The sequence below is a fragment of the Embiotoca jacksoni genome, unplaced genomic scaffold (assembly GCF_022577435.1).
Source record: "Embiotoca jacksoni isolate LCO1_2020_lvr unplaced genomic scaffold, fEmbJac1.0.p SCAF_131, whole genome shotgun sequence".
Lineage (NCBI taxonomy): Eukaryota > Metazoa > Chordata > Actinopteri > Embiotocidae > Embiotoca > Embiotoca jacksoni.
This window is the reverse complement of record NW_027185265.1, coordinates 170,853-180,086: the sequence shown is the minus strand read 5'-3', so window position 1 is coordinate 180,086 and position 9,234 is coordinate 170,853. Positions and strand designations below refer to the sequence as shown.

Here is a 9,234-nt window from a genome sequence, read left to right as displayed (position 1 = left end):
TATATGTTTACTGAGGAGTACACTGTTGTCAAGTCCCAAATGACTGTACAAAGTGGTTCATGTTTAAACAGTGACTCCTGCTGTTTGAGGAAGGAAACTAAACCAATACAACTTCTGGTCCAGCTCCACCTTGTCACCATGAATCTCGAAAGTGTAAAAAAGGGATAAACAAACTGAAAACCTTCATTGTTGTTACTTGAATTGTGCGCAAGTCCTGAAAATGTTTGACCACACTTTGCAGGGTTCACAATGTCCTGCAAAGATTAACGCTACAGACACGTATAGAGCCTTGACCCAATTAGTAAAGTGACGTTGAAGTGTTGGCTCGGTCCCAGTGTCTGACTGTGATGTAACAACGGTAGTAACGAGCACTTACACAAGGAGAACGTTTTAATCACATATACAACAAACTCACATGGCAACAAAAAGGAAGCAGAAAAATGAAGCGCACCTTTAGTTTTTGTCATATGAAGAATTAAAGAGAAAAACTGACCTATCACCAGTCTCTCATTGTTTCATCTGCAAGTGTCCTAAATTCAAAACATAGAACACATTAAATAAATATAGATTTCCTACAGATAAAAACTTTGATATCAAAAAATAAAATACTTTTCTTTGGTTTGGTAAAAAAGACAATAATGAATATATAATGTATATAAAATCCTTCTTGTCATAATTCACATTTGCCACATAAAGTAAGATGTTACAGGATAAAATGTAAAAGTCTTAACAAACATACATTCACTGTGTCTTCATTGTCCTGTGGCTGAATCTGTGTTGCTGCTGTCCTGCCCTGGATCTCCATCCTCTAAACGTTTGCTATCACTTTGGTCCTCATGGTTGCCAACGAGAACTTTGCTGTAAAGTTTCTGCTGCTCTTCTTTGAAAGAATCTTTCACTTTTGCGCGTTTCAGTCCTCATCCCTGAGAAATAAGACAGGGAAATAAGGAAAATATATCACACACAGAATCAACCATGTCAGTGGTAATAACAATATGTATTGTGCTTTACACTATTATCAACCTCAAATATTAATGTGTACATATTACAACTGTGACTCACCAGATGAGATCCACTAATCCTCCCTGGGCAGCGATGGCCGCTTTCACTCTGTTGGCAAACTGCACCGCATCCTCCCCTCCCTACACAAGAACCACGACAAAACAACGGGCTAATTCAACAATGGACTGTTATTGTCAATACACTAGATATTGAATTCTAAAGTTAAACGTTCAGGTTTCACCTCCCTGTTCATAGGTGGCAGATACCAAACGCTGCAGACGATGGCCCAGCTGCTCATCATCCTCAGAAGGTAACTCACCATGCTGAACTTACTGCTGTTCCAGAAAGCATCTCCAAAACGAGGGTCATACTGGAGGATGAAGACGAGGTCATATCAGCTGGAGGTAAGAGCAGTATGGGCAGAGACGAGGGAATAGACACATGTTTGTACCTTGATTGCAACTGGATAGACTGTACAGCTGATCTTAAAGCTGCCCTTCTTGAACATCATCACTGATGTGTTGTTAATACTAGTGCCTGTAGATGACACAGTGGGAGGATTTGGATAACTCTTAACACATTGTGTTTACCATTTGTCGTTTAGACCTAACAGCAATGTGATACACACCCTCAGGGAAGATGAGGATGGGCTGTTTGGTTTTATCGGCAACATGATCACCAAGCCTGAAATGACAAACCGGAAAAATGTATCAAGAAAATGTAGTTACTGCTGCTATCAGTCACATAAACAGACCTTTTCTAATGTTCTGACTGCATGAGAAATCATTCTGGTATAGTGGAGAAAAAATACTTGTTTGAATTTCTTCAAACCAATCCCAAAAGTCTTGGGTGGCGCCAAGTACAGGGTTCAGCGACGGTGCCCCTTGTAAAATAGTCTGGAACTTGTTTTCGTGGAGCATTTGCATGTTGGTAGGTGAGCCGTGCTATTAAAAAGGCTAAATTCCTGCAAAAGACTGAAAAGAACCGAGCAGACCTGCTTTAATCCACGATCCAAATCTCAGACAAACTTTCCATTTGCAGGGTGTCAGATGCTTCTCACAGGTTGTTGTTGGTGTTTCCCATTGCAACAGGAATTTGGAAAACAGTAACACACGGATAACTAAATAGTGGGCCAGTGGCAGGTTTATACCAGCAGTCTACATCCAGTGAGTCCGACTAGCTGCTCTTAAAACCCTGATCTGACTCTCTGCTATTGGTAAGAACAACTCAAACCAGCTCATTATGGTTACTGCAGAGAACTTCAGTCTTAACCATGTGAACCAATCTGAGTGAAAACGTGTATCACAGTGGGAAACATAGAGTACCAAGCCATGCCCAATCCAAATCAACATCCTAAAGGATTGCAGGTTGCTCAGCAGTGGTACTGACTTTAAAGTAACTGCAGCTGTTTCTGTTGTGTCTCCATTTCAGAAGCTGAAATATGTTCATGCCTTCCCAGTACCACCACCACACCGATTTGTTTGTTTATCAATCGAAAACAGTATTAGGGGAGTTACAAATAAAAAATTATTCAATCTGATTTTTATCAAAATAAAGTCTCTGCATTGTCCCCTACATCGACACTGAAAGATGCAGTGTTACCTTTTGGCCACTAGGTGTCTGTCTTTGACTTCTAATCTTTCAAACCAGATGTGAGGAGAGGATTTCACCATGGGTCTTTGGACCATTCCCATCAACCCTCCTTGGACCTGGCCAACCTGAGAGACAAGTTCAGCACAACAACAACAACAACAACTTGACTCATCTCTAGTACAGTCAAAGCAGAGTTATTATTCCATATCACTCTGAACTGAGCATTCACTCGCAGAAACACAGACAGAGAGACAATTTTTTCTACCATAGAGTAGCAGCCATCATTGGCCAAGATGATGACATCAATAGGTGTCGTGTGATTGGCCACGCAGATCCCGCCATTCTTTGGTTTGTTTTCTCTGCAATCAAACAAGACAAAACGATATCTTATTTGCAGTTAAAACCCACTGACTGTCAGGAGTCCAGTTTTTTCCTCCGTTTTGCCCCCGATCACCTCTCCTCCTGTGTCCCCTGTCTTTGTCTGTGGCCACGCCCCTCACCTCCCGTGGCCACGCCCCTCACCGGTCCCAGCAGATGCAGCCACTCACCCCTGATCACCACCTGCAGGTGTGCTGCATCTCCCTGATCACCTCCCCAGACTATATGTAACCTGCCCCTGCACAACTCTGGTTGTCGGTGCATTTTTGTTAGCCACCCGTCCGTCCTCTGTCTGCTCTCCGTCCGTCTTCCGTCTGCTCCCCGTCAGCTCTCCGTCAGTCCTGTACCTGTTCCCGTTCCTCCGGCCTCTGTGTCTCCTGCGGATATCCCCGTCAAAATCACCAGTCGGTGGAGTTGCCCTCCCGGCTTGGAAGATTGTTGACGCCGTCCCTTCCGCTGGTCTGCCGGCTGCCCTGTTACCCGTGTCCCCCTGGAGCTGTCGGTCGAGTTGCCCTCCCGACTGGACGTAAAGTGGACACGCTCGGTGCCACCTTTTGGTTTGTAGTTTTTTGTTTGTTTTTTGGACAATAAAGACTGTATTTTTGGAACTTGAAACCTTGAGTCTGTGAGCTTGCATTTGGGTCCTGGAAAAACACCCACCACATAACACTGACAGGTCATTTGATCATTTGAAATGGACACATTTATACAAAGCCTCTTTCAAGTCAGACAATGTGATGCCACCATACATGTGACTATTATTTATATTATGATATATTAAACATCCTGTACCTGTGATGATAGCTGTGAGAGCTCGAACACAGATGCGGTAACACATCAGATGAACCTTCTCACTCAGGTAGGATCTTAACCTGAAGACATACAGCATATTGCCACAACAGTCACTCCAGTTTCCTGCAAATTGATGCACACATGTGGTTCTTCCGAGCTTTTGATCATCCTAGCCTGGGTATAGAGATGTGACTTCACATGTATGCTTGAGGTGTTAGGAGAATTGGTGGAAACATACTCTGTATTTGGTAAAAACCCCACTATGGTGGTCAGGACCAGGAGCAGACTAATGCCAGTGATTGCAAGTGTAACCCTGCAGAAGACAGAGCAAATACTTGACTCAAGACTGAATCAGTTGTTCACCCATTCATGAATCTTGGTGCCTCTACTGCTGAGCTGCCTGCTCTGACCTGAGAGGCAGCAGGACGCCGTAGCGGATGAGAACTCCCAGGCCCACAGGACGCTAAGTCTCACACCGATGTAAAGGAAGTTGTGGTTGCTCCTAGTCAGTAAGTTCCAGCTCTCCAGTTCCTGGGCTGAAAAGCGTTTGGTCACCTCATCGTCCACGATGCTCTCCACGCCTCTCCGGCAGAAGTAGATGTCGGCCATCTCGAACTCCGGCTCTGAGCGCAGACAGCCGGTAGAACCCCGGAGCTCCTGGATCTCCCGCTGCAGAGACGATGAGGGCTCTTTGGCTATGATACCTTCCGTCAGAACAGCAGGGGAGAATTATATAATGGTAAAAATCATACAGGGTATATTAAACATGAATGACTGACAGATTTTGAAATATCACTCATTTACCATTTATAAAGCTGCTGATTCTTTTCCTTTGCTCCCATCTCCATTTGTACAGTTGCCCACTAATTTAAAAGAAAAAACATTAAGACAAATAGACTAGAAAACTAGAACAATTTACTGTTACATTTCCTCTGTTTAATGTAATGTTGGACATATAAGAATGTTAAGAGTTAGAAGTAAAGACTTCATGTGCTATACTACTGACTTGTAGCTTTGGAGTTAGATAAGCAGCAATAACTGCAACAAGAAATTAGGCAACATGTTCCCCGGAGACTGCTGCTCTGCAGCGGCGACGGTTGGGTGTGCGTGTGGTTTCCTGAGAAGCAATTTATATAAATTATAGATAGATTCAACACCGCTGTGGTCCAATTTTAGCTTCAAACCCTCTTTTCTGTCGGTCCAGCTCAAACATAAATATCTCTAATAAATGTCTCTGCACCAGACCTGGAGAGAGGACATTTAAAGAACCATCGCCTGATGTAGATTCGACATAAAACGCAATTGTACATTCCAGCAGGGTTGTAGCCCACGGAGATGAAAGTACTCTCAGTTGGACACTACTGAACGTACACATACTCCTACACCAAATAGTACTTTGAGAATCACTGCATGCAGTAACAATGACTGACAAAGCTTTTACCAGCCTTGCAAGATTCGGTTTGGAGAAACAGAGAGACTGGCAGACACAGAGCTTTGTGTTGACCACCCAGGAACATCACACATGATCCCAAAAGGAAGTACCCCGAGGCTTCTGGTCATGTGATCAGACCAGGTGACCCAGCTCTGACTTTTATAGAGCGACACCGTGTGGTCTGCTGCACTGAACTGAACGTGGATTTTTTTTTTGCCTTTTCACTAGTCTACAGATCTCCTCTGGCATGTAATCTACTCAAAGACTGCACACCAGTTGCCAGTCATTAGGTTAGGTTAGGTTAGGTAGTTACTTTATTAATCCCCGAAGGGAAATTTAAACAAAATTTGAGGACAGAAGGTGTGCTTAGACACTGTGCAACTGGATTTATTCTGGGACTTAACCATAGACTGAAAACCAGAGTAACTCCAAGGACAGCTAGCCTTCAACAACGGCCCAAAACTGTCCTACAACCCCTGAGAAATTGGGAAAGCGGTTTGCAATCCTCCTAAAATAACATACATTTCCCTTTATTTGTTCTGCTTCGAGCTTGACTACATTTATCCTGGGTATAAAAGGAGAGGTCTGAATTTAACAACTCCTGCAGAAACCGTCCGCTGAACTAGTGCTGGGAATGTCGATGCCCGTAGATGAACTTGGCCCCAGGAGTATTCACTCCCTGCAGCATGTGCACCACCTCAGATGGTCCCATGGCTGAAAGCTGCTTCCTCCCTAGGGTGAGTCCCAAAGCTTTAATCCCTGAGGAAACGTCCTTCTAACAGTCCCTCTGAGCTGGGAGAACCAGGGACGAACCAGCTGGGACTGTTTTTATCACCGTGATAAAAAGTGCAAAAAAACACTTTGTGCAAAGTTTACTAACTCAAAGGGTGATAGCATGTTGCTATAGCAGCATAGAGGAAAGATTTTTGTTCCAAAATATTGCATAATGTACAATCAATACCCTTTAAAGTTCAGCAAATTGAATTAAACTCAAAGGACATTGACTTTTTACACTTTTGATAACATTATGCAGAACACATACAGCGAGCTCACCTCAAATATTATGAGTAGAGTCGTCATGTAGAAGCTGCAGAAACCAAAAGAGACTCCGAGCACAGCTGGAACGATTATGAGCAACAGAAGAGTCGACCAGCCGGTGACGGAGACGCCGAGAACGCCGAGCAGGTCGTTACTGGCCATCGAAAATCAAGATGTCCGCATCAAAGAGAAACAAATGAAGCGCAAGCTTTAGAGGAACCGCTCTGGTACTGTGTGGGACCCTCAGCTTTAGAGGAACCGCTCTGGTACTGTGTGGGACCCTCAGCTTTAGAGGAACCGCTCTGGTACTGTGTGGGACCCTCAGCTTTAGAGGAACCGCTCTGGTACTGTGTGGGACCCTCAGCTTTAGAGGAACCGCTCTGGTACTGTGTGGGACCCTCAGCTTTAGAGGAACCGCTCTGGTACTGTGTGGGACCCTCAGCTTTAGAGGAACCGCTCTGGTACTGTGTGGGACCCTCAGCTTGCATCTGATAAAGACAGCAGAACATATCAAGATCAGATATGAAGAGTACAAATGCAATAATCCATCTTTTAGTTTACTTCTACTTTAAAAAATAAATATTTTGTGCAACATCTCACTTTGCTGAGGACTTTTGTTTTGTTTTTCTAAAGGTCGTTCGGAGTTACAGCAGCAAAGTTCTGAATATGAATCTGAAGTAATGCAGACATGTATAAATTCAATACATCAGTATAAAGTGAAGGTGAGCAGAGAAAGGACGTGAATATTGAACACAAAGCTCCTGTTCATGATTGATGACGACATGCTGATCATTCTGGGCAGAGGAAGAATTTGATGTTTACTAAATTTAGTCATCAGTCAATCTATTTGATCCGCATTCAACTTTTTAACGCCTCATCAGGGAAACCCGACGATAGACGATATAATTTATAGATTATAGATACGTTTTGATTTCAGCTCTTAAAATACACTTTGACCCCCAACTAGCTAGCGGCTAATGATGTATTAGCTCCTAGCGGCTACAACCGGCTCTTACCGTCCTCCGGATTTAACGCTGTGCCGGAGGAGGGTTGAGGTGACAGGCGGTCGGCTGGTGCTCCATCTGGACAGTACAGTCTCCAGTACCGGGATCTCGGACACTCTGTGGGCTCTGTAGCCTCTTAGCAGCATGCTACAGCTGCAGACAGGGTGGCATAGTGTCACCATGGCAACAAGTGGCCAATGAGCACCGCTGTCACTGCACTGTGGGCGGGGCATTGAGAGTAAATCTGGTTCCAGAGCAGAAATAGTGTCATTCAAAGTCAGTCCGTTAACGCCGAAAATAACAACACGAGGAATTATTATCATTATGCAGTGTCCATCCCTAACGATGGTAAAATATAGTAATATAGTAAAAATATAACAGTTTATTTAATAAACTTTTTTTTAAATTATTATTAGGAAATAAGGCAGTAGGGAGGACCTGCAAAGTTTATTGAATTTCTATTTGTTATGTTCACATTCTAATAATATTTACATTTCAGTAAATTGTGTGTTGGTTCTGAACATAGCTGCATATCAAAGATTATAACATAAGGGTATAAAAGGTTGTGAACTTTTAGTCCGGACGGAAATGACGTTTGAGGTTAAACAGACAGTTTAAAGGTCTCACCGGGACTGACCACAAGCAGAAGCAACAACAAAATGGCTCAACGGAATCAAATTTCGGACTTGTTTACGAAGCCAGCTGCACCTGGACAGGACGTGGAGCTCAGTTCATCCCGGCTCACAACGCAAGGGGAGTTTATTTTACGGAAGCATTCAGGGTCCTTTACAAAAACAGGACAGAGCGCCTCCGGTTTAAAGCCTGAGTGACGGTACTGGGATCATTTCAAACTACAGGTGGAGAAGGTGGTCGAAATAACTCTTCCCAGATTAATATCCACCTTTGAGATGTCGTTGACCACTTCTATGTGGCAGATACTACTGACCTGCTAAAGATCAGCTGATCCCCTAAACATCTTCTGTACCCCCTGAAAAAGACAGAAATCGGTCTGCAGGAGGTGTCTAAGGGTTAAAGGCGAACTAATTCAAATAGAATAAAAAGAAAGTAAAATATGCATTGGATGCCAGTCAGGCAGAGCTAAATGTGCAATAGCCAATTATTAAGTGTTTTTTTGATGCTCATGCTTTGAATAATTACTGTTTTTATAATTGTTTATCGTGTAAATTTGTCTTTCAGAGCTGCTGTTCTATAACGTGTGTTTACTTTGTTTTATTCATGTTTATTGTGTAAATCTGGCTTTGCTCTGAGCCAGATCCCAGCTGCTGTTGTGTGTGTGTGGCCAATATTTTGTTTATGTTTTCTGACAGGATTATCATTTAATAGTTTGGGTGCTGAAACCTAAACAAAGTGAAAGTGTTTCACGTCTTTAATCATGGGTTTATTATTCAAAGCTCTGGTTGTCTGTTGCTGCTACTGAAACACAGTCAAACTAGCTTTTGGTTTTCCAGGTGTGACGACCGACTGCTGCACTGAAAATGCTGCTATTCATTGTTTTTGGACTCAATGGAAATCAGTCGGATGTGTTGGCTTTGTAAATAATGAAAATAGATTACAGCGTGTTGTATTACAGGCACTACTCAATGCTCTGTTGGACCAATTTGTGGGTACATTGCATCTCTGCGGGTCTGTGGACAGACAGAGATGTGTTGTTAGGTTGGAGGTGGCCAACCTCTCCCCACCAGTGGTGGCGCTATGCAGGAATCACAGAGCTTTGTTAAAAGGTTGATGGTGTGTGGAGAGCGGAGAGCGAAGAGTGCAGTCTCTGGGGCTCAACAGTTTACCGTTGCTAAATACCTCGAAATTGTAGACTGGTGACTTGTCTTTTTTTTTTTTTTTTTTTTTTTACGTGGGTCCAGAAGAAGGTTGTTGCATGTTTGGTACCTTTGACACAACTGGGCTGATTAATGGAAAGTTATGATTGTTGTGGTTTCTCTGTAATTAGTATAGAAAAAGAGAGAAATGCAACTGCCATTT

General features: G+C 43.2%; 1 protein-coding gene across 8 annotated transcripts; it reads right to left on the bottom strand.

Annotated features, from left to right (window-relative positions):
- Window positions 1–372: 372 nt before the first annotated feature.
- Window positions 373–7,387, bottom strand: LOC138196804 (glycerol-3-phosphate acyltransferase 4-like). 8 transcript variants are annotated; one of them, XR_011178152.1, is made up of 12 exons: window positions 7,252–7,387; window positions 6,251–6,723; window positions 4,570–4,628; window positions 3,321–4,469; window positions 2,861–2,954; window positions 2,605–2,720; window positions 1,631–1,686; window positions 1,454–1,539; window positions 1,244–1,372; window positions 1,063–1,138; window positions 740–923; window positions 373–530 (listed from the first exon to the last, which is right to left on the bottom strand). XR_011178152.1 is itself a non-coding variant. In XM_069147166.1 (11 exons), the coding sequence occupies exons 4-10, from the start codon at window positions 3,608–3,610 to the stop codon at window positions 1,106–1,108; spliced, it is 804 nt and encodes a 267-aa protein (XP_069003267.1). In that variant the 5' UTR covers window positions 3,611–4,469; window positions 4,570–4,628; window positions 6,251–6,723; window positions 7,252–7,387; the 3' UTR covers window positions 373–923; window positions 1,063–1,105. The 8 variants fall into 8 exon arrangements, 7 of the variants coding, with proteins under 7 accessions (XP_069003267.1, XP_069003269.1, XP_069003263.1 ...); XM_069147166.1 differs by having other exon boundaries at window positions 373–923; XM_069147168.1 differs by having other exon boundaries at window positions 373–923; window positions 1,063–1,142; window positions 1,322–1,372.
- Window positions 7,388–9,234: the final 1,847 nt, after the last annotated feature.